At 41.2% G+C, this 26,520-nt stretch overlaps 1 protein-coding gene across 1 annotated transcript in view; it reads left to right on the top strand.

The window, feature by feature from the left end:
* Positions 1–26,520, top strand: part of LOC122795945 (baculoviral IAP repeat-containing protein 1-like) — a 378,361-nt gene that overhangs the window by 136,901 nt on the left and 214,940 nt on the right. Inside the window, exon 6 of the mRNA XM_044064428.1 lies at positions 24,539–24,638. Coding sequence (XP_043920363.1) covers positions 24,539–24,638 — 100 coding nt within the window. The remainder of the gene's footprint in view (positions 1–24,538; positions 24,639–26,520) is intronic.

Below are 26,520 nucleotides of genomic sequence, written 5' to 3' on the forward strand. Positions count from 1 at the left end.
CATCTGAAAATTATTCTTAGTATTTCTTTCTTGACTTTTGTACAATGAGTCTGAGCATGTGTCAGTGTCCTTCATGTATATGTAACAGTAGTAGAACTGCTGCCAATTCTTGCTAAGATTTGTGGCTGTGGGTAGTGTCACATCACTGTATTTCAGAGTTGATGTTGTAGTTGATAAATTGCACAGCAACTGAAACCTACTTTCCTGATCTGCTGACCATTACTATACCACATCACACTCTAGCAATGATTTAATGTCACTATGATCTCCGAGAAATGTGGAATAAGCTTTGATAGTTATTTCCAAAAATTATATCAGAGATGGACATAGCCAGTCTTTTGTGTAGTGGGCTTTGAGGAGTTTTTTGAACTGGTGAGTAGAGGTTATGGAGGTTATGTGATCTGGGAGGGAGTTCCAGATTTTGGCTATGGAGCAGGCAAAGAGGGATTTGCCAGCCTTATTTTTGTGTTTAGTGATGCTTATTTGGTTACGGTGTGCAGATCTAAGGTTTCGAGCTGGGGTGTAAGGCTGAATCAGTTGTTTGAGGGCAGGAGTTTTCTCAGGCAGGTAGTAGAGTTTATGTGCAACTATAAGTTGGTTTAGTAGGAGTTGTTAAGGGAACTCGGGCCAGTTGAGTTGTTTGAGGGCTATACAGTGATGAGACCTGTTTTTGGCTTCAGTGGCAATTTTAGACTGTTGTCAATTTCTATTCATAGGGGTTTTGTGTGTGTAGTTGGCTTAATTATAGTATTGTCTTTGGATGTTATGACAAAGTTATTGTCTTCTGTGGGAGCTGTACCTGGGCTAAAGAGAATCAGTCTTGTCTTTTTGGGATTGAGTATGAGCCTGATGTTGGAGAACCATTCTTCAGCTAGAGTGAAGTTATTTTGGGTGATTACTTTTAGTTTGTTAAGAGTAGGTGCGGCACATATAATAGTGTTGTCATCTGCATATTGAACTATAGAAGCTGTCGGTGATGCTAATGCTATTTGATTAGTAAATAGTGAAAATAGTAGGGGACCAAGGATGGATTCTTGTGATACACCTATGGCTACATGCAGTAGGTGGGACAGCTGGTTTTGCCATAAAATGGCTTGTTGGCGGTTGGTTAAATAGTTCCTGAACCAGGATATAATGGATGGGCTTTTGTTTAGGGTGGCTAGAGCTTCTAGGAGCATTTTATGGTTCACCATATCAAAGGCCTTGGATAGGTCTAAGAATATGGAGGATACGAATAGGCCATTGTTTCTGTATGTATTCACAGTGTTGGAAAATGAAAGGAGTGCTGTGGTTGTGCTGTGAGAGGGTCTAAATCCATGTGGGAAGGTGATAGTAGATTAGCTGGCCATGGACTACTCTCTCAAGTATTTTTGATAGGGGAGATAGAATTGCTATGGGGCGGTAGTTTGTAAGTTCTATGGACTGACCACCTTTATGTAGTGGTATTATGTGAGATATTTTCCATGAGTGTGGTACTTTGCATTCAACTATTGACCTATTAATGATTAAGGACATGGGGTAAGCTATGGCTTCTGCAGTTATTTGTAGGAATTCAGCTGGCAAATGGTCAGCTGCTAGTGTTGTTGGTTTAAGCTTTTTGAGGAGCTTAGCAATTGTTTTAGTGGGGACTGGGTTCAGGGAGAAGCTAAGGTGGCTGGCCTATGTGTTGGGTAATGTGGGGGTTAATGTTGTAGTGGGGTTGGTATTTGAGTTTTGGGTATTGGCTAGGGCTTGGATAGTTTCTGTGAAGTATTTGTTAAATTGGGTGGGGATGTTATCACGGTTGTTTGGTAAGTTTGGGGAAGGGGTAGTAGGTCTTCCTGGGTGGAGTAGGTTATTTATCGAGGCCCAGAATTTCTGAGGGTTGGTGGTGGTTTTTTTCCTGCAATGTTTTGTAGTAGCTAGTTTTGTCAAATTAGTTAGTTTTTTTGACATGGTTGCGGAGCTCATGGTACTTCAATTTTAGGGCAGAAGTTTTGTGTTTATGAAATAGTGACCAGGCTTTGTCTCTTTCTTTCATTAAGGTCCTAGTGACTTTAGATAGCCATGGGGCATGGTTGCTTTTAATTCTCATGGTCCTCGGTGGTGCATGGTAGTTTAAGATATTTAGGTTGAGTTGAAGTACTCAACAGCTTCGTCTAATGGTAGTGTTTTTAGGGGAGTCCATATACAGGGTTTTAGTGATTTGTTTAGGTCTTGGGTGTTTAAGTTTTTTTTATTACGTATGGTTTTTAGTATAGGTTCATTTTTCAATGGATATCTGTTCCTAATTACGTATGTAGCTTGATGGTCACTGAGACTGACTGGCAGACATCCAGAGAGGAGGGCCTGGGTTGGGTCAGATAACAGTATCCAGTCCAGGATTGACTATCATTTAGAGGTTTTATCCACCCTTGTGGGGGTAGATATAGTTTGAGTAAACCCATGGAGGTTGATATAGGTAGTGGGATTTTGGCTAGTGCATTCTGACCAGTCTATGTTAAAGTCACCCCAAGAGAATGGTTTCACGTGGAAGGGATGATGACAGCCAGTTGAGTAGATTTTCTAGTATAGTAGTTTTATTGCCTGAAGGGATGTATCCTCCAGCAATTATAATTTGTTTTTTGGGGCTGAGTTTTAGTCTGGCTATATTAGTTCTATGTCTTGGACATCTTGGCTGCTATATTCTATTTGTTGTATAGAGAGGTGGTTTTTGAAAAGTACTGCTACTCCCCGCCTTTTTTGCCTGCTCTATCTTTCCTTATAATATTGAAGCCAGGGGCAGTGATTTCACTGTCATGATGTTGAGGCTTAAGCCAAGTTTCAGTTAATAGCACATCGCCACAACAGTCAGGAAATCCTTCTATGTGGCACACCTCATCACTAAGGGCTTTTCATCCAGAAAAAAGGAGGTCACTGTCCCACTGTACTCATCCCTCATTGGACCCATTATAGAATACAACACCCCGTTTGGTATGTACCTCTCAAGACATCTGCAACAACTGGAAAGGCCACAGAAATACCTCACTAAAAGAATAACAGGCCTAAAGCAGATGCCATACACTGACCACCTTAAAAAACTCCAGCTATACTCTTGTCGCATATCGTCTACTCAGCAGCGATCTCTGCTTAACATACAAGGCCTTGTCAAACCCAGAGCTGTTGGACATGCTACACTTAAAGAAATCACAATCCCTCAGAGCCACATGCTCCAGGGATCTAAACCTTGTCATCACAATAAACAAAACATGCTGGAGGGATAGGTTCCTGACCAGAGACTCCACAGACTCTGGAATAGATTGCCCATACATGTCAAGCAGAGTGCCTCTTTGGCCCTCTTCAAAAGGAACCTTGACGATTGGATGAGAGAAAGGAAATTCACCCTGGGGATCACATCAGCCGCCCTGCTAGACAGGAGTCCAGGGAAGTAAATAGTATGGGAAGAAATAGCCAGGGAATTGTTATGGCTAGGCTTGTATAGGCCCTAGGGCTGATAGCCTAATACCAACCTATGAACTTATGAACCTAATATGACTACATCAGGGCTGTAGAGAGCAAGTAGAGCATGTAGATCCTGTATTTTATTGAGTATGCTCCTTACATTTATGTTTAGTAGGAGGAGGGATGATGAAGGTCTTGTGTACAGAGGATTGGAATTTGTTGAGTGTGTGCAATTGTGATTGTTGGGACCTGGGTTAGGGTGAATTTCACCACAGCATGAGAGTTTCAGTTGTAGGAATTGAAATAGTTTATTTACTTTGTGGTATAGTTTGTCTGCTGCACTAGTTGTTTTGAGGTGAGTTTTAAAGGTAGTATATGCCTGTAGGCAGGAGGGATGTGGGGTTTGAGTAAGATCATTTGATGATAGAGGTGAGAGGAAATGTTTGGTGGAAGTGGTAGTGGAGTCTGTTTGCCAAGGTGGTGTGTGGTTATTGTTGAGTTGTGTGTGATAAGAAGAGAGAATGGATAGTAGAAGGAGTGTAGAGAAGGTTGTGTGTAATAGTGGTTGGAATAGGTGCCTATTGTGAGTATGAGACATATTGTCTTGTTGTGGGAACAGTTGTAAGAGTTTGCAGTGGTTGAGTGAGGGATGTGTAGTAGGGTGTGGTTGATTTTATGGGCTCAGTTGGATAGGGTGTGGTTGTTTGAGTGAGCTGATAGGTGTATACTTGATTGGATAATTGGGTGGGAGGAGTTGGTGTGGGTGTGGTGGTTAGGTATAAATGTAATTGATATGGGTGGGTGGGAATGGGGGTAGGGTAGGGGAATGTAGAGAGTCCGAGTGCAGTGAGAGCGAACGGAGCAGGGCTGCACCTCAGAGAAGATTTCAGTAAACAATCAGAGAAGCAGGTGAGTATGGTAGTTATGAGAGGTAGGAGTGAGAGAGTAGTTCTGAGAGAGGGAATAAGCCAGATAAGGCAGGTAGTATGGTTGGAGTGCAGAGGTACCAGGGAATGGGCAGTAGAGGTAAGGAGTGCAGTATGCAGTAGACAGAGGAAGTATGAATAGGCAGGGGGCAACTATCAGAGAGAGAGAGAGGGAAAGAAGTTCAGGGGAGTGCAGATTTCAGCCGTCTATAGTGCAGTAAATGTTGTAATTAGGCTAGACATACTTTAATACGCTGTTGTTGTACAGGAAGACACCTCAGGGGAGTTGTGACTTCTGGGAGTTCCAAGCAGGGTTGAATCAGTGGGCTTGGGAGCTGTATGCAGGTTAACACACCAAAACAATACAAGAGAGAAAGGTGGGGTTAAGGGAGGGGAAGGATGTACATATAATAGGGTTTACTGTGAAACCTAATAGGTGTTCTATTGTAGATGGAAGTGGTTATATAGGGTAGCCCAGAGTGTGGAATGAGAGTGTGATGGTAGGTGTGGGTTACTAAGTGTATAAGTATGAAGGTGGGGACAAGTAGTGTTGAAAGGCCTTGTTGTTTGGACAGTTCTATATAAAAGGAGGGCAATAAGAGACATTAACCAGTTAAAATACAGATATAAAAAAAAAAGTAAGAGTTATATCTCAAGTACAGTCTTTAGGATGACTATCAAAGTCATATACAGCATTTAGCATTGTACTCCTTCCATTGTGTTTAAAAATGCCTTATACAGGGAGAGAAAGCAGTATTACATTGGTGAAGAATGTAAGATAAAGAGAAGTATCTACACAGTGCTGCTATCAACTACAGTACATTACATAAGAATAACAGGTAACCAAGACTGTGTTCAATGCAGGCATATGAATTAACTAAATTCGAACATCATATTAACTCAAAACAGGATTAGGGGAAGCAGTTGTGTGAATTATAGTTAATTCAGGCATAACGCTGAGCATCCTTATATTCATACACTACATTAGAGCCCAACAGCATATTAAGGTTGGGAGGGTGGCCTAATGGTTAAGGTGTTTACCTTACAAACACAAGGTGGGTTTGTGGAGTCTCAAGGATAATTATTAGGCTTAAAATGGCTCGCAAGGGCAGCTAGCTTACTACTAATCTATGAACCTAATCTATGAACCTATAAGATATCATGTTCTAACATTAGATAATGAATGTGTTTAATTTTATTTGTAACGTTAGATAGTGAGCAAATAACCATGTACCCTTTATGTTACTAATCACTGTGCAAAGCCAAACCGCACTAGAGAGTAAACTGTTAAGTTAACTTTAACTTTAGATAAAACACCAGTAAGCTAGCGACTGACGCTTATGATCATTATATATTTATCCAGCCCTTGTGCTAGTTCTGCTGGCATAGAGGGATAAATCCCTGACTTTAGACTAGCTGATCCAAGTTCACTTTGTGGCTCATTTACCTGCAGGAGCTGGCAATGGAAAAGGAAAGAATGATGAGGCTCTGACTGCTCATCTCTCTTCAGGGGAAGAATATGGTGGCATTTTAGTATAGGCTTTCCATTTTTGTAACCAAACAGGAGACAAGAGCACAGAGCAGTAGCTGCGATAAGTGTGTGAACAGCCTTGGTAGTGCTAACATCTTTAAAGGAGAATGGGAATGCACCTAGACACCACCTCATAGCCCCAATGGTCTGTCTAGATGTGCCAATATATAGGGAGTAGTGTCATCACCCACATACCAAATCATTAACAATAGCCAGCTGCAGTATGGTAACCATTGTAGTCACACCACCCTCATCTCACTGGGGCACAGTTGACCCATTCTTTGGCTGCTAGGAATGACAAGACCCTGACTTTTGAGGTGAAGATCTATGACATGCTGTATGATGATGGTAGACCCCATTGGTAGGATGGTGTTACACTCTGGAATATAAGGGCTAAAAGTCACTGGTGGCTGTTCCCCAACACAATATATCCACAGATTAATTTTATACATACACACACACATACACACACACACATATATGTATATATATATATATATATATATATATATATATATATATATATAGTTGGATATATTTCTGGCCTTGTTCTGCTTCATATTTGTTACTGCATTATTAACTTTTTCCATCAAGTGTTAAGCCCAGAAGGCACTCTACATGAATCACAGTAGCAACCCCATGTTATATCTTAATGTAGTACTCTACCTTCAGACTTCCTAAACCATCAAGCAGACAAGACCTCTTCAGAATATCATTCATATTCTGCATAACATCCTCTGCACTCCATGACGTGTGCTTCTGTATGTGCAAAGAAGTGCTATTCACTGGTAATCACAAACACATTTGTATTATACTTTCTAACAACAGAATCTTGAATACATATAACTTTCAGTAAATTCTGTATTTAAAATCTAGTTGTCCTTACTGCATTATCCTTAGAATTGCCCAGACATTTGAGATGATTATCACACATGGTCAGACAGCCATTGTGATTAATTCTTTGACTGTTTTGCATAGTTTCTCGCAGTTCTGTTTCACAGTCTGTCTCTGCATGCCTTTAGTATAAATAAACTGCACACATTGACTAGATACTACATTTTTATCACACAGTCCATCAGAAAGGAGTTTATATTTTTTACTTGGAGTGCAGTATTTTTTAATAATGCCAGTGTGACCCAAGAATTATTACCCATGATATTTGGATATTCTAGCTAAGTTTGCAAAGTCACTGTCTGGAACAACAGCTTGTACTCTTTATTCTTACTCACTCAGTTCAGTGATAGTTGATGCAGATGCTTGAATTCGTTCTCAGAATACAAAGATAACATGCATGAAGACTTATATAGCTTGCAGCATAAAGGCAGCATTTTGTAAGCAGAGTCTACAGTTAAGCTGAACTGTGTGCCATTGTCCAGTTTAAATAGTATTGCTTTGCCTGATAACCTGTAACATTCCTTTGCAAAAATTGAAAACTGGCTGAAACAATCTAAGCTACTCATAAATCCAAATAAAGCTAAACTTGTGATATTTTCATCTCCAACCTAACAATCAAACTATTTCAATTTAACAGTATTATCATTCACAAATACTGTAATTGAGTCAGTACAAAATACAAAAATGCTCTGGCAGTTGACACAGAGGTCTAAACTTGTTAATGAGCTTCTTCCTATAGCAAGACTGCAGCCAGGGTTTGAATCTTTCTTTTCTTGACAGGCTCCCCATCAATGTGAATTAGAGTTCCTCCCTATCCCAATTCAAGTGTAACCAGGACAACTGGAAATTCACCCTGGTTTAGCACCTATGCCTCCAATGGACACAGGCAACCTGTAAATGGTTAATCTCCCAGGCTCACTCTTATAAATGTTCATTTTCCAAGCCTCAGTTTATACTACCAGGGGTACCAGAACTTTGTTAGAGATTTGGGATACATGGCTAGTCTTAAAAAGGTCCCAGCCTAGCACACACCTATGAACCTATGAACTAGGAGTACTGTATAATGTGAAACAATTCCTATCAGATTATGCAGGTATAGCTCAGAACTATCTACTCCCTAGTTTCTTGTATGCTTCATCAATTTTTACTAACCTACAGTCCTCTCGGCTAGTTAAACTAGAGCAATCTTATAATAAAACTGCAATGTTTTCAAGTGACTCATTAACCAAACATGTCACTGTGTGGCAGCTCACTCCCTTAATGGGCTAGAGTTATTTAAACTACTAGCCTTCTCTCATATTAAGACTGAGCACAACATCTTCGATACCCCACACAGATGCACTACTACCAGCAAATTAATAAACTGGTACAAACTCACCAGAAAATTGTAATCATTAAACCAACACATAGTACGTAGTCTTCTTCATCTTCTTTCGGCTTTTCCTGGTTAGGGGTTGCCACAACGGATCACCTGATGTTCTTCATGTTTCACTGTTGCAGTCGTTGCATTTGGGTAATCTGCTGGCAGGTTGCCCTCAGTCGGCCTGAATAACAAAGTCTTGGGTCCTGCGTCGGTTGCTGTCTCCTCTTCCATGACGTCAGGTCGCCAGGGGTATAAAACATGCAGCCGATGCCATTTTATTCAGTCTTTCTTGCCGCGTGGTGCCCGAAGCAGAAGCAGTTCGCAAGTGCCGGTCGGCCGACTCCTGAAATTTTCGCATTCGAGTTTCAGAACCGAAGTCTTCAACTAAAGCTAAGTACCCCATTGGGGAAACATTTTCTTGCTCCTTACCGATGTCAGTAAAAGTTAATAATTGCATTACTTGTGGGAAGCAAATACCTCATAAGGATTTTCATTTGTACTGTATTCCTTGCCTAGGCCCAAATCATAACATGCCTTGCTGTCAATTTTGTGCTAGATTTAAGAAACGCACTATTAAGTGTCGGTATATTTTTGCTTCTAAATATTTTGGATCCAGATTTAATTACCCTGAAATGTCGTTGGTTAGCAATCCGACTACCGGAGTTCACAAAAAATGCAAAGAAAAAGACAGAGACAGACCGTCGAGGTCCAAAACCGATGACGAATTTTCTACTAAGCCAGTCGCCGGTTCACCGGTACTCAGTGAGGCGCTTTTGCAGCCCCTGATACCTGCTACTTTTGAGTCGCAGGCCTCTACCAAGACCCATGCGGAGTCCGGTATGCCGCGAGATTCTCAAAGTATTGAACCTGCAGATGTCTCTCCCTTGGATGGGTCCGGAGCCGCTGAGCAGGCAGGGTGTTTTCAGGCCTCAACATTTTTATATAAGACCAACGCCAGCCTCAAAAACAAGATCAAAAACATCTTCTATGTCTAACAAACCGACGCATGAGCCACGTGCTCAGGCCCCTATGCCTAAAAAACAGATGATCAAAATGGCTGAGGACTTAATTACCTTGATCAGGGCTTCCCAACCCCCCCCCCCCCGCTAAGAGGTCTAGGCAAGACACTGATTATGAATCTTCAGATCAGGTTTCCATTTCTTCTGATTCCTCTTCTGATCAGGGATTTTCTATTCCACCCTGTGAGGATTCTGGTGCAGAAGAATCCATCCCATCTGCATCTCCTCCTGAGGATTATTCTTTTGGAGAAACCTTGCATACTTTAAGGGAACATTTTCATTGGGAGAGTCAGGATTTCTCTGAATCAAAAAAGAGGCTTAGGGATTTCCTTCTTCTTCCTCAGCATAGGCCTTTGGCAATACCTCCTGTATTAGACATTGTTGATGATGTGTTTTCGAAATCAAGCATGGCTCCTGATTCCCTACCTCCAGCTCCTAGTAAGCCAGACAGATATTACAATGTTCCTGACTCCCACAAATTTCTATTCAAAAATCCAGCTGCTGATCCTGAGACTATCTCACAGGGTCCCAAAGGTTTAAAGGCCTCTACAGCCAAAAATCCTACCCCCTCTGATAGAGATTCCAGGGCGCTGTATAGATGTGGAAAGAAGGTTTATACGTCTGCAACCTTGGCAATTAGGGCCTTAAACTGCCAGTTTCATATGCTTAAATATCAGCAGCATGTTATGGGCTTATTGAAACAGAAAATTATGTTGATTTCTGATTGTGTGGAAAATAAAGAATTACAGGAATTATTGCATTCAGCAGAACAGGTTGGAAAGCATACTTTGCAATGTGGTTTTGATTCCTTGGAGGCCTCTTGTAGGGCCGCAGTTACTGGATCTGTGATTAGAAGGCATGCCTGGCTCAGGGAGCAAAATCTGCCTGATCATGTTAAAGCTAAATTGTTGGATGCCCCCTTGTAGCATGATACTCTGTTTGGTAATAAGGCAGAAGAGGTTTTAAAGAAAATGGAAGACAAAGCTAAATCTATGCAAACTGTAAAAGATTTCTTACAAATGCTGCCATCCAGGTTCAGTAGGCACTGGCCTACTAAAAATTGGTCCTTTCCTGTGTCCAACAGAGCCTCTCAAGGCAAATCCTGGTGCACAAAAGGCTCTAGATACCAATTACAGGGTTCTTACAGGTCAAAGCAATGGGGTGCCTCCACCTCCAAATCTGGAGGAAACAAAGCACAACCCTACAGTAAGCAGTCTCAATGAATGCTTACTCTAGGGTTGTGCTACAGTAAGCAGTCAGTAAGCAGTCTCAATGACTTCCCTCTACCTTCACCAAGCACTTATCTTTTGGCAGCCCCCATGGGGGGGAAATTAGCACTTCATGCCCAAAATTGGCAGTTAGTTACCCAGGACAAGTGGGTATTAAACATAGTATCCCAGGGGTACAGATTTCATTTCCATACTTTGCCAATTCCAAATGGTTGGCCAGATCTGCCACAAAATCAATGGGCAGAGGCTCAGAAACAAGTTATGTCCCTCGTGGATATGGGGGCTATTCACCCAGTACCAGAAAAGGAAAAAGGACAAGGTTTTTATTCAAGACTTTTCCTGGTACCCAGAAAAGACAATGCCTGGCATCCAATACTGGACTTATCGATTTTGAATACATTCCAAAATTCAAAATGCTGACTTTACAACAGCTACTGCCTATGCTGGGCAGGAATGCCTAGTTAGTGACTCTAGACTTAAAAGAGGCATACCTGCATATCCCAATAAGGGAATCGTGCAGAAGATACCTCCTCAAGGCAGGTTTTTTGCATTACCAATTTTCTGCACTGCCATTTGGCTTATCTACTGCACCCAGGGTCTTTACAAAGTGCCTGGCACCAGTAATTGCATTCTGCAGACAAAGAAGCATACACATTTATCCTTATCTGGACGACTGTCTCATTCAAGCAGAGAACAAGGACACTCTTCTTCAACATCTGGCATTTGTAAAAAGGCTTCTAGCATGCCTAGGGTACACAATAAATGAAAAGAAATCCCAACTGGTACCCTCTCAAATAATTACATTCCTGGGTGCAAGCTTGAATACAACTGCCTAGATGGCTTACCTTACACCAGACAAACAACGGCAACTGACAACATACTTCAAACAAATGGCAACAAAATCCCCAGTTATCTGCAAGAAAAATTCTGCAGGCTTTGGGGTTCATGGCATCCTGCATTCTACTAATTCCATATGCAAGACTGCATATGAGGAAACTTCAATGGTACCTAAAAAGTTTATGGAGTCATCATTGTCACAGTCTGGAAACAATGATTCCTCTCATTCCTTGCCTACAACAGGAGTTTCTTTGGTGGACAGAGACATGTCACCAAAACAAGGGACTGTCATTCACTCTACCCCCTCCCACCCAAACCCTAACTACAGACACATCAGACTATGCTTGGGGGGCCCACCTGGCGGGGAGATGCATTCAGGGCAAATGGAGCCCAAAACAAATGCATCTGCATATCAACCAGAAAGAGATGCTAGCTGTTCAGAATGCTCTGACAGCATTCAAGGACTTACTTCATCCAGGACAACTACTGATAAAGATGGACAACACCACGGTTATGTGGTACATAAACAAGCAGGGGGTACACATTCCTATCCCCTTTGCAGAGTAGCCATGGCATTGTGTAACACAGCTTTGACTTACCAAATATATCTTCAAGCTCAATTCCTGCCAGGAAAACAAAATACTCTGGCAGATGATCTAAGCAGAAATCTTATGAACCCGCACGAGTGAAAACTGGATCCACAAACCTTCAGCATGTTAACACAGAAATGGGGGAGCCCAGACATAGATCTATTTGCCTCTCCCCAAAATTATCAGCTGGACAAATTCTGCACAAGGACTTATCACAGACAAGCATAGAAAGTGGATGCCCTATCCTTCAGTTGGAAAAACCTATCAGTCTATGCCTTTCCCCCTCTGCCTCTTCTCTCCAAGGTCTTACTAAAGGTCAGACAGGAAAAACCAAAAATGATCCTAATTGCTCCAGACTGGCTTCACCAGCACTGGTACCCAATTCTAAGGACTATGTCTCAACTCCCTCCTTGGTACTTGCCTCAAATACCTCATCTACTGTCTCAGCAGAACACTCAAATTCTGCACACTCAGCTCCAAACTCTGAGCCTTGCAGCATGGCTGATCATTTAATTATTCAAACAACACCTCTCAGTAAATCTGTGATGGATGTCATTTTGGATGCCAGAAGGCCTAGTACTATAAAATCTTATGCTGATAAATGGAAGAGATTCTGTGTTTGGAACCAAGCACAAGGAACGGACACAGCAAATCCAAATATCCCTCAGATTTTACAATATTTGACTGAGATGCTTGACAAGGGCTTATCTTTTTCTTCAATAAAAAATCCATGCCTCTGCCATCTCAGCTCATTATAACACAGAGCCTCCCCTCTTTTCTCATCCTCTCCTTAAACAGTATCTTAGAGGGGCCAAAAATGTAAGGCCTCCCAGAAGATCACGAACTCCTGCATGGGACCTCAATTTTGTGCTGGAAAAACTTACCCTGTCTCCTTTTGAACCAGCAGCTACTGCGGACATAAAATTTTTATCTTGCAAAACAGCTTTCCACTTGGCAATCACTTCAACAAGAAGGGTTTCAGAACTACAGGCTCTCATGGCTGTGGAGCCTTTTATTACATTTTACCCGGACAGGGTGTCCCTCAGGACCAATCCTTCTTTTATGCCTAAGGTGGTATCCAGTGTGGCTCTTAACCAAATAATTCACTTGCCAACATTTTACCCAAATCTGCAGAAGAAGGGGGAGCGGATTCTGCATTCATTGGACGTACAAAGACAACTAAGATTCTACTTAAACAGGACCAAATCTCTAAGAAAGTCTGAGCAACTACTGGTAGCATTTGCTGCAGGATCAGAAGGGAAGGCTATATCAAAGCAGACTATTTCTAAGTGAACAGGCCATTGCATTTGTTTCTGCTACTTGCATCATGGTAAACCTGCGCCCAGGAGGATCAGGTCACATTCCACCAGGGCTGCCTCTACCTCAGCAGCCTTTCTCAGAGGAGTTCCAACCAAAGACATTCTAGAAGCTGCTACTTGGAGCTCTGTTCATACCTTCACAAAGCATTATCATTTGCCTCTCTTCTCCAAATCCAGGGCAGGCTTTTCCACTGCAGTTCTGCAGGGCCTTATAGCCACTCCTAATGCTATCTAGTTCCATCCTCCCATCCACAGCTTTGGGATTCTACCAAAATGTAATGACTGCAACAGTGAAACATGAAGAACATAGTACAGTTGTGTACACTTACCATAAATGTAGATGTTCGAGTGTATTCACTGTTGCAGTCCGGGTTACCCACCTGCCATCCCCCTTTTCTATAACTTCTCTTTCCTTCACTATATTCTAAAGCCTTTGTGGTGTATTTGCTTTTAGATGAAGGTAAAGTTTATGTTGCTAAAAGTGCATTTATATATATATTTCCTTTTATATATATATATATATATATATATATATATATATATATATATTTGCTCCCCATTTGTGGGGCACCTGACATCTGGGACAAGAAAAACTGAATAAAATGGTGTCGGCTGCATGTTTTATACCCCTGATGATCTGACGTCATGGAAGAGGAGACAGCAACCGGCGCAGGACCCAAGACTTTGTTATTCTGGCCGACTGAGGGCAACCTGCCAGCAGATTACCCAAATGTAATGACTGCAACAGTGAATACACTCGAACATCTACATTTATGGTAAGTGTACACAACTGTACTTTTCCATTTCATCAAAAATATAAAAAACATAATGGGGACTGTACTCTGTATATGTTGCTAAACTGTGACACTTAGTCCCAGTAGATGTCAGAAATTAGCATTGCCAACTTTTCATGTCAAAAATTCTGGACATGTACATGAAAGCTAAATGCATGTAATTTTGGTACCCCTGTCCCCTCCCATGCAGCCATTCCAGTGTCCCATTACTTGGCTATTTCTCCATTTCTTCCCAGTTTCCATAAACACTGTTTAAAACTCTGAGTGTGCATACTGTTTTCGGCTTTACTTCTACAATGATTACAGATATTTGGATTTAATTTAAAACTTTTATTTCAAATTTTATATCACAAACACTGATAGACATTTGCTAAACAAAGTAGTATAGTCTCACAATGAAAACAGACTTAGCATTAACACTTTTCTGCCTCTGAAACTCATATTCACTGAAACAGCATTGAAACCCAAATTCAAAGAAAATGAATCTGGCCAGTGGTGGATTGTTTACCTTTGGCTGTTTTCATATCAAATGCCTCTTGCACACACTTTTAGGACCTTGCAAAGGTTCTTTGATTCATCTTCCTGATTGTAGTAAATTATAATATATAATAATTAAATGATATCCCTTGCATAATACAGCACCACTTGTTAGAGCGTGTTTTAAATGTATAGATGTTCTTCATCTCACATTGCTGCAGTCCTTACATATGAGTAGTCCGCTGTCCTCGGTCGGCCCGAATACCAAAGTATTAGGCTGACGTTGGTCATGGCGCTCAGAACTGACATCAGAGCGTCAGGGTACAAAAGCGCATGACCGACGTCATATCCTCAGTCTTTATTGCCGCATGGTCCGATGCAGAAGCAGCGTTGCAAGTGCCGTTCGGCGTTCTGAAATTTTTCGAGTTCGGAGTTTCAGACCGAATCCAAGTTGGCTAAGTACCCCGTTGGGGAATATTTTGGTTTTTTCTTGCCTCAGTTATTTACCGGATGTCAGAAAAAGTGAATAATTGTATTTCTTGTGGGAAACAGATACCGCATAGGGATTATCATTCTTTTTGTATTCCTTGTTTGGGTCCTGAGCATGACGTAGTCGGGTGTCGCTTTTGTGCTAGGTTTAATAAGCGCACCATTAAACGAAGGTTAGATTGCGCTAGGCTGGTCTTCGGTAAGCGGTGTAACTATAATATGCCGTCGGATACTCCGACGCCCGCTACCGCGAAGAAGCGCAAAGACAAAGCTGTAAAACCCAGACAGGATGAGTCGTCCGTTCCGGACGCCGGTTCTTCAGAGGCTTCGGTGGAACCGGTGGTTCCGACGGAGGCTTCACTTGAGTCTCAGGGGGAGACTTTGATTTTACAGGATGTGGCCTCTCAGGAGGCAGGTCAGGCTGAGGGGGCTTCTCAGGTTACTATTCTCCCTTCCCTTCCTAAGGTGGTCAGGCCTTCTCCTTCTGTTTCTAAGGCTTCTTCCAAAGGCAGGCCAGGTTTGTCTTCTGCTGGTGTCAGTCCTAGTTCAGCAGGGTCTGTGCCTAAGAAGCACATGCTTAAAATGGCAGAAGATTTGATTACTCTGATTAGAGGTTCTATGCCCCCTCCTGATAAGAGGCCTAGGGTGGAGCCAGAGTTGGAAAGTTTGGATCAGGCCTCAGATGATTCAGAGTCTTCGGCCGAAGACTTGCAGGATTTCACTCCTTATTCTGATTCTGATGCAGAGGATTCCACTCCTTCTGCTTCTCCCCCAGAGGATTTTTCTTTTTCAGAAACCCTTCACTCTATGAGAGAACATTTTAAGTGGGAAGGTCAGGATTTCTCTGATTCACGGAAGAGGCTTAGGGAATTTTTTTTTACCTCAGCATAGACCCTTGGCTATACCCCCTGTTTTGGATGTTGTTCAAGATGTGTTCTCAGAGGCTTCCCTTAATCCTGATTCTCTTCCTCCTGCGCCAGTTAAACCGGATAGGTATTACAGGGTGCCTGAAGCTCATAAATATCTCTATAAGAGTCCTAGGGCAGATCCTGAAACTGTTGGCCAGGGACCTAAAGGTGTCAGGGCCTCTGTTGTAAAAAATCCAGTTCCTCTAGATAAAGAGGCTAGAGCTTTGGATAGATGGGGTAAAAAGGTTTATATCTCTTCTACTTTAGCAATGAGGGCTTTGAATTGCCAGTTTCATATGTTGAAGTATCAGAATTTTCTCCTTACTCAACTAAAATCTAAGGTGGATGCTCTGGCAGAGGGCATAGAGTGTAAAGAATTACAGGATTTGGTACATGTTTCTGAACAGGTGGGTAAGCATTCTTTACAGTGTGGTTTTGATGCTTTACAGGCCTCTTCCAGGGTGGCTGCCACTGGTTCAGTTCTTCGCAGGCACGCCTGGCTTAAGGATCAGAATTTGTCAGAACATGTTAAGACCAGGATTTTGGATGCTCCTTTACAATCTGAAGTGTTGTTTGGTCCACCTGTGGAGTCTGTCTTGAAGAAAATGGAAGACAAGGCTAAGTCTATGCAGACTGTTAAAGATTTTTTGCAGGTGCAGCCTCCAAAGTTTAGTAGAAATTGGCCTACTAAGGGGTGGACGTATCCTTCCTCTGATTCTCAATCTAGGGGTAGATCTAGGCGTGGTAGGGGCAGAGCTCAGAGTACCTTCAGGCCTAGAACATGGAGTTCACCTGCACAATCTTCGGGTGAGGGCAGGGGCCAGTCCTTTCGTAAACAGGCCCAATGACCTGCATTTTCAGCTGCCAGATTCTTCTTGCATGGCAGCACCTTTGGGAGGAAGACTGGCACTCTTCAAACAAAACTGGCTTTTAATCACCCAGGACAAATGGGTACTGGACATTATACACCAAGGTTACAAGTTTTATTTCCATACCTTGCCTCCTTTCAAAGGCATGCCAGACGTTCCTCCTCAGCAAAGGCTAGAGGCTCACAAGCAGATTACTTCACTTCTTCAAATAGGAGCTGTACAACCGGTTCCTCTGTCAGAAGTGGGCCTAGGATTTTATTCTCGCCTGTTTCTAGTCCCAAAGAAAGGGAACACGTGGAGACCAATTTTGGATTTATCTATCCTCAACACATATCTGGACATTCCAAAGTTCAAAATGTTGACGTTACAACAGCTTTTACCTCTGCTGGGCAAAGATCACTGGATGGTAACTCTGGATCTCAAAGAGGCTTATCTTCATGTTCCTATCAGGCCCAGTTGCAGAAAGTACCTGCGTTTTCGGGCTGGGGCTTTTCATTATCAGTTCTCTGCATTGCCCTTTGGCTTATCTACTGCGCCCAGAGTGTTCACAAAGGTTCTGGCTCCAGTGATAGCCTTCTTCAGGTTGAGAGGAATTCAAATTTATCCTTATTTGGACGATTGCCTGATTCTGGCTCAAGACAAGGACGAACTTCTTCATCATCTGCAGTATGTGATGGCAGTGTTAAGATGCCTAGGGTATTCTGTGAACGAAACAAAGTCCAGTCTAGTACCCTCTCAGGACATGTGCTTTCTGGGTGTGAGACTGAATACAGCAGCCCAGATGGCCTTTTTGACCCCGGACAAACAAAAGAATCTTTCTCTTTACTTCCATCAATTGTCTCTTCGGTCCAGGCTGACTGCAAGGACAGTCCTTCAAGCCTTGGGGTTCATGGCATCTTGTATTCTGGTGCTTCCCAATGCCAAACTGCATATGAGGAAGCTTCAATGGTATCTCAAAAATGTATGGACACAACACTGCCAAGATCTGGACACTGTCATTCAAATAATACCTTGCATTCAAAAGGAATTTTTGTGGTGGGCTCAGGAATGTCACCTAAACAAGGGACTCTCTGTGACCCGGCCATAGGCGAGTCAGATTCTAACGACAGATGCCTCAGACAAAGCTTGGGGAGCGCATCTCAATGGAAAATGGGTACAAGACACGTGGCCTGCCAGACTTCAACATTTGCATATCAACTTGAAGGAGATGTTAGCAGTCCAATTTGCATTGATGGCTTTCAAGGATTTACTTCTCCCAGGACAGGTGTTGATTCAAACAGACAACACAACTGTCATGTGGTACATCAACAAGCAAGGGGGAACACATTCATACCCTCTTTGCAGGCAAGCAATGATTTTGTGGGAGACTGCTCTCAGTTTACAGCTAAATCTTCAGGCAAGGTTTCTGCCAGGAGCACAGAACTCCTTAGCAGATGTGTTGAGCAGACAGATAGTGGATCCCCACGAGTGGAAATTGGATCCTCATGTATTTCGAAGTTGACAGTGTTATGGGGACTCCAGACATAGATCTGTTCGCTTCTCCACTAAACTACCAGTTGCCAAAGTTTTGCACAAAAAGGTTTCATCACACAGCTTGGAGGGTGGATGCTCTGTCATTCAGTTGGAGCAATCTTCATGTCTATGCCTTTCCACCTCTGCCTCTCCTCCCAAAGGTACTCTTGAAGGTCAGACAGGACAAGCCATCCATGATTTTAATAGCTCCAGATTGGCCTCGACAACACTGGTACCCACTGCTGAGAAGTTTGGTACGGGAGCCTCCATGGCCTTTGCCTTCGATTCCTCACCTTTTGACTCAGGAGGTCAATCACTTACTCAATGCCAAAATTCAGTCTCTGCATCTAACAGCCTGGCATATTCTGTTCTAGACCCTGGAGGGTCTCAACTTCCACAACAAGTTTTGAATGTTATTTTGGAGGCCAGAAGGCCTAGTACAAGGAAAGTGTACGCTGATAAATGGAGGAGGTTTTTTATTTGGAGCAAAGCAAAGGACTTTGATGTTTCCAAACCTGATTTAAGTGTTTCTCTTCAGTACCTTACTGAGTTATTGGACAAGGGTTTGTCTTTCTCCTCTATAAAGGTTCATGCTGCAGCCATTTCTGCTCACTATGACTGTGACCCTCCATTATTTTCTCATCCTTTGTTTAAGCAATTTCTTAGAGGGGCAAAGAACATAAGACCCCCACGTAGAGCTCTTACTCCTGCTTGGGATCTCAATTTTGTGTTGGAGAAACTCACTGTACAACCTTTGAGTCTGCAGCTACTGCCGAATTGAAGTTTTTATCATGGAAGACTGCTTTTTTGTTGGCCATTACCTCTGCGAGAAGGGTTTCTGAATTACAGGCCCTTATGGCAGTTGAGCCTTTCCTGATTTTTCATAAGGATAGGGTATCTTTGCGTACAATTCCTACCTTTATGCCTAAAGTGGTTTCTAGTGTGGCCTTAAACCAAACTATTCATTTGCCTACTTTTTATGCAAACCCCCAAAATAAAGGGGAAAAGATTTTGCACACCTTGGATATTCATAGGCAGTTGCGTTATTATTTGAGCAGAACTAAAGGGTTCAGGCAGTCTCAGCAGTTGTTTGTTTCTTTTGCTTTGGGTTCTCAGGGAAACCTGTTACAAAACAAACTATTTCAAAGTGGATTGGTTTTGTATTGCTTTCTGTTATTCCCATCATGGTAAGGAGATTCGAGCTGGAATCAGGCCCCATTCCACTAGGGCTACTGCCACTTCTACAGCCTTTTTAAGGGGGGTAGCTACTAAAGATATTTTGGAAGCAGCTACTTGGAGTTCAGTGCATACTTTCTCAAAACATTACCACCTTCCACTTTATTCTAAATCTAGGGCTGGATTTGCCACTGCAATTTTACAGGGCATTTTGGCAGCTCCCAATGCTATATGATTTTGCCAACCTCCCTTTCCCTCTGCTTTGGGATTCTACCCATATGTAAGGACTGCAGCAATGTGAGATGAAGAACATAGTACAGTTTTGTACCTACCATAAATGTAGATGTTCGAAGATCCACATTGCTGCAGTCCAATTTACCCTCCCTCCTTCCCCACTGTAGTTTTGGGTGGTTGTTTGGTTTGGGTTGTAAATACTGTTTGCACATAGGTGGCTAGATGTTGTTTATGTTATTTGGTTATGGCCTTTGTTTTTAGGGCCTTCTGACATCTGGGGCAAGAAAAGACTGAGGATATGACGTCGGTCATGCGCTTTTGTACCCTGACGCTCTGATGTCAATTCTGAGCGCCATGACCGACGTCAGCCTAATACTTTGGTATTCGGGCCGACCGAGGACAGCGGACTACCCATATGTAAGGACTGCAGCAATGTGGATCTTCGAACATCTACATTTATGGTAGGTACAAAACTGTACTTTTTGAACTTTTTTCCAGTAAACAATAAAACAAAGTATATGAACTAATAATGACAAAACTGATCAATTCAGAACATTTCAACCATAAAAGGCCACTCAAACGTCTGTAATTACAATCCACCAATATAAGTTAATCTGGGCAATCTCTGCAGAAGTAAAAGTCATCTGAATAATTCCACATTAAAGAGATCTGTAACTAATGAAAAGGTTGCTGCGAGCAAACAACTTTATATTTCAGTGTTTAAAATTCAGTGTCTGCTGCCCTTGAAGAATAAATTGTCTATGTTACATTAAAAATGGTAAGCTGGTAATATTGCAGTAAGGAATGGATGGCAAACTGAAAACAGGTTCATTAAGTTTAGCAGAAATATTGACATCTGCAGAAGAAGCATTTGATGGTTGAGATAAAAGATAATCCACCATCCTGGAGAAAATCTTGTTTAGCTACTCTGTGAAATTCAAGTCTGAGAAGCACAGTGCTTGCATGATTTGGCTTATTTTAAACAAAACTAAGCAAAGAAAAGAATTATATACATCAACCTAGCAGGATTCAGCACAGTACATATAATGCAGTTCCTCTTTCATTCCATTTGCGTTAGTTTCAATAAATTGCCCCAAATACCAAGTGTCTTTACCAGCTGTTGTCACAAAGTGATTCAAAAAAGCTTCTGCTATAGAGTAACATTTTTCAGTGCTGAGTATTTATAGTACAACACAGTTTCTGGTTCAGTAGCAGTGATGAAATATAGCTTTTTTTGGTGTGCTATGCTTCCCCCTAATGCAGGAAAGTATATATTTCTAGATTTCTTAATAAGCATTCAGAAAGGGAGATATCTAATGCAAACCAATGTCCTCAATAGTGTTGCACCCATGAGGAAGGTAAGAATTAAGACTGACTATGCACCATGGCTAAGCAGGGACACAAGAGCCCTACTAAAGTCCGGAGACAAGACTCGGAAAATCTGGAAGAGAGATAACACTACCCTAGCCAAACAAAACTACCAACAACTTAGAAAGCAGGCCAGGAAACAAACCAAACTTGATAAACAAAATCATTTCTTGGTGCCCAAAGCAAATACTCAAAACATTCTCAAAAACTTTGGCAAACTATCAACTCCCTACTAAAACCAGGCAAAACTACCACTCCAGCTCCTAGCTCCACCGATGATAGCAAGAGCATAGCCTCCCAATTTAATCACCATTTCACTGAATCTATTCTGACATTATCAACCCAGCTATCCAAAAACAACCAGAAGCATACCCCAACTAAATGTCCAGATAACATTCCTTCCTTTGCCCTCTCTCCTGTTTCCACCTCTGCAATTAAAAAACTCCTCCTAAAATTGAAACCTATCACCCTTGCAGCTGATAGTCTACCTGCCAACTTCCTAAAACTAGCCACTGAATCCTTATCTTATCCTGTCTCCTGCAATGCTTTTGAGTTGCATACTTGAAAGTCATCTTGATGTCCATGTTTGTACCTTTCTCCAATATTAAATCAGCTTTTGTTCATTAGGTAATTATTTCTGATTCTTAAGATCAGTGACTCTAATTTTTAGTAAAATGTCTTGCATGTGTTTTGTTTTCATTGCCTCACAATGTCTGCAATCTGCTTTTTAAGATAATTGTCTCTCTTCCTTTCAAAACGTAAATTCAGCAAATACTTTGACTACTGTTTTCTTTTATGCCATGAAGAAATGTTGTACTGGATTTTTCCAGGCTTGTTCCTAGACCACGTGCAGTAAGATTTAGTTCAAAATGTTAAATCTAGGACTTCAGTTGTCAAAGAGGCTTTTCTGCAGCTTCAAAACCTTTGCAGTTGTAAGGTCATGCTCTTAGGCCAAAAACTGAGGAAATGAAGCAAAATTGTGTTGACAATGCAGTGATGAATGAAGCTGTGTAAAAAATGCAAGAGTAAGATTTGTAACTGGCTGTGCAGTAAAACAAATTTATAATGTAACATTTTTGTCAAAATATGAAAAATTAGGCTAATACCAGAGGTAGTGCAATGAATGGCTTGCTTCTCAAATCTTTCATTTTCATGCTGACATAACCTTCAATCACATCCAATAACAGGCCTTAGCAGGAAAAACATGGCAACAGAAATAATGTAGCTAACCAAAGTTAAAATAATAAAAAGTGCAGTAACTGATGTTAACTAAATGCCTTTACATCTGACATGTCAGATCTGCAAGGAAAATGTAAAATTATAGCTAAGTGAAGATGCACACACAGGAGCTGCCGCCAGTTTGACACTTTATTGAAGACTGAAGACCCAAGCCGGTATCACATAACTTAAACCTCAGCTAGCTAATATTTTAGATATAGTTCACTTTTTATAATAAACACAGTGGAGATTTTATCTGCTCATGTGAAATATTCAGCTCAGCTTGATGTTAATGAATATCTGCAGAGTAACATCAGCCTAGATGAGGATGTCAGGCCATTAGTACTAGAGTTATCAAATATTCTGACATCATTAACATTGTTTCCTTCTGCACAAGCTGTAAATATGTGGAGTTTTGTCTGAGGTAGTCAAGTGGTTTTCCAGTTGTATGAAGACAGGACTCAAGCAGTTAGATAGGAAAGCCCTTTCTTATCCCCTATTGGCAAGATTCCTTGGAGTTTCCTAGAGTTGTGTATTTGGACTTCTGGCCCTAACTATTCATGTTAACAACATGGCAGCACATTATATCAGTGCTAGGCTAGTGCAGTATGTGGTGAATCAACCTTGCTCTGCACTGCTGTTTCAACTAATATTGCTAGAATGTTACAACACAGCTTCTGGTATCATTGTGGCAGCACAGAGGATTAAGACTATGAGCTGTTAATGAGATCCTTCCTGTAGTCCAGGGATTGATCCCCTCAGCCTATATTTGCCTACTGTGTGACTCTGAACAAGTCACCTAATCAGACAGTGCTTTGGGAAATTGGATAAGTTCATCAATCTACTTGAACACATGACTACAAGATACCTATGAGCCATGTAGGCTCAGCCGCTTGACTCCTAGCTCTACTTTAATTGTAACAAAACTAAGTTTATGCTCTTTTCTCTGAGAACTTAAACCCCATGTAATGATAATCTTATTTATTAATTTATATATATATATATATATATATATATATATATATATATATATGTGTGTGTGTGTGTGTGTGGTGGGGGGGTCTACTTTTAAACCATGAAATGTCAATATATCGAACCTCATAAGTTCGAGACGTAAATACCGAACACTCAGAATCTTGAAACTTTAAATGATCGAACTTCACATTTTTGAAAATGGATCAAAGCACTAACGGAAGATATCTAAATAACTAACTACCTCTCTAAATGCACACACTATGTCCGTAACCAAACGTCGGACATTATATTTCACGTAACAAAACTTATACCATTACAAGCAAGAGTGGTATGTAAAAATTATGATACCATTTATTACTGCACCTTTCTCCATCCCTTCTAAACAGATTACAAATACAGAAAATTTACACACTATATCATCTATGTACCTTGCAAGCCGGTCTCATACAACTAGGCATAGCCTTAGTGATTGACAGGAGAAAAGGGCGTGTCGTGGTATGCGAATGACTACAAGTACTTTTTCTCCTTCGTTTTTGCAGGGGGAGCAAGCTGAACACCAGAGAACAAGCAAAATGAAAATGTATTGGACTAGGCTCCAGCTTGACATCTGTCATTTCAAAGCAAGCATGTATGCATGAAATTTAAAACATGAGCTACACCACTGAGTTCTTTTAATGTGACTGTGATAGAATTAAAGCTCAGTTCTGATCAACTAGAAAACACTGCCTACTGATGACTGCAAAAATGTAGATATATTGGCATAAAAATGATAAAATATGGTATTGATAAAATATGATAAAAATAAATATGAAAGGTGAGTAATCTTTCAAGTTCTCTTCTAGGAAACATAACTGAGCTGAAGAAGATAATGTGAAACTGTAGTTATGGATCAGGCATACTGAGCTGAAGACGTGGTTTGAATTCCTTCAGATCCCACTTACTTGCCGTGTGAGCCAGAGCATGTCAGTTAATTTGTATCCTTAAGCTTGCTAATTAACAAAATGCAAGATACAATAAAATAAAATGTCTTATTCGGTATGTTCAGTCTAGAAAATTATTTGATTTAAATATTGCAAAATGTGTTTGCATCGTTGCTTCCTCTGAAATTCCAATCCTACAATGTGATAAACCTGAAATAGGTAAAGGAATCATTTCATTACATATAGTACTGTCTGGGACATTTACAGTACTTTCCCTGAAGTTAGACATGGAGCCAGACAGATGAATAGGTGTTTTAGCTGCATAGTAATATTTGTATATGTTGTTGAATATTACCCATTGCTGCCTCTTATTTACATTAATGAGACAGAAACACACAGATAGGCAATTAGCAGCATCATTTGTTGCAATCTGTAGAATGGATGATTCACTTTGCTTTTTTGATTTCCAGGTAAAGATGATGTTGTGAGTTGCTTCTGCTGTGGTAAATATTTTTTCAAATGGGAAGAGGATGATGACCCTTGGAAAGACCATGAAAGCTGTTTTTATGAGTAAGTTAGAACATAGCTTGTGGTTTTCATTGTTTTGCAGCTACTTGGAGGCAAGTATGTGTCCACAGGAGTGACCCTCATGACAGGGATGTGCTTAAACGGAAAATTATGTTTAGAAATAAAACAAATTTGTATATGTTGACTATGCTGTACTAGGGCCCTGTATCATTCCAAGTAGTTAATGTTATTTTATAATTTGTCCTACTCCAAAAATCGTCTGTTGAGACAACCTTAATGATAGAATTTAGATTTTTCAAATGGATCTAGGAAATAAGTCATAGACACAAATTTAACTAGAAGTGAAGGAAGGCATAATGGATAAAACTCAGAGTCACGTTGCCTGGGGATGGTTTAGGCTTCTATTTTCATTAAAATATAAATATTATGATTAGATAGGTCACCGTGAGCTAAGTTCAGTGGACATTGTTAAAAGGAGCTACTGACATCTTTTGCATGCTTTTTATTTGAGTATTAGTTTTGATGCATTGCACTCTTCTTTTGCATTAAAGTCTGTCAGATTTCATATGTATGAATTGAATTAGATTGCCTTCCTGACACTCATTACCATTTGCTCTTGTGTAAAGCATGCAGTTCCTGAGGAATCTACGTGATAAGGTAGCACTGAGCCAAAAGTGAAGCTGCATTATCACTGGTAGTAAGTTGCTCTCAGCTAATGTAGACCTTCTTTGTTAATACATTGTGCTGCTGCACAGACAGATAGCAAAATATGTGATGGACACATAGCAATAAGGAGATGCATTTCTGCATTGTAGTCTCTACCAGTATAAAAGTACATTTTCACTAGATCATCAGTAAAGAAGAATGTTGTGTAAGCTGCCATTTCTACCCCAAACCCTTACTTTTCTCTTTAGAATGTTTACATACTGCATAGGTTCATAGGTTCATAGGTTCATACTAGGCTATCTGCCCGAGGGCATTTACAAGCCTAGCCCATAGTTTTGTGGCTTACGCCACCCCTTTAGTATGGGGAACTATACCCATTATTTTGCTGTGCCTCTGTTGAGCAGTGACACTGAGGTAATCCCTGGGGTATATCTGCGATCTCCCATCCATTGGTCAAGATTTATCTTGAACAAGGCCAGCGAGGTGCTCTGCCTCACATATACCGGGATTTTATTCCACAGCATAGGGAGTCTTTGGGTGATGAATCTATCCCTCCAGCACGTCCTATTAATAGTTGTGACTCTGACAGATCTAGATTTTTGAGGTGAAGCATATTCATCAAATCTGGGTTTGACATGGCCTTGTATGTTTGAATAGAGCTGGAGTTCTTTCAGTCGGGCAGCATAGGACAGATGTTTGAGACCCTTTATCCTTTTGGTGAGGAACTTTTGGCCTCTCCAGCTGCTGCAAGTGTCGGGTCAGATACATTCCGAATGGGGCATTGTACTCAATCATTGGTCTGATGAGTGATGAGTATAGGGAGACTATGACCTCCTTGATCTAGATGAGAATCCCTTCATGATAAGGTGGGCAATGTAGAAGGTCTTCCTAACTACTTTAGCTACATGGGTGTCGAATGACAGACTACTATCAACCTGGGTCCCCAGGTCCCTGATAACTTCTTCTGTGCTCAGTTGATTGCCACCTATTTGGTAGCTAGGGGTAACCTTGTTTTTCCGAAGGGTATGACTATGCATTTTTGGCATTTAACTTTAGGCCATGGCTCTGGCACCAGTTATCCGTTTCTGTGAGACCCTTCTGAAGGATATCTGTGTCAGATGTGTTTTCTACTATGGCACCCAGTTTGCAGTCATCTGCAAACTTTGTCAGCCCTAACCCTCCTGTGTTTGCTTGTACTTGGAAAAGTAGATGCCAAACAAGTGCCAGGACTGAGCCCTGTGGTACACCACTTGTGACA

The sequence above is a fragment of the Protopterus annectens genome, chromosome 2.part2, assembly GCF_019279795.1.
Source record: "Protopterus annectens isolate FY-2018-M chromosome 2.part2, PAN1.0, whole genome shotgun sequence".
Taxonomy (NCBI): Eukaryota; Metazoa; Chordata; order Ceratodontiformes; family Protopteridae; genus Protopterus; species Protopterus annectens.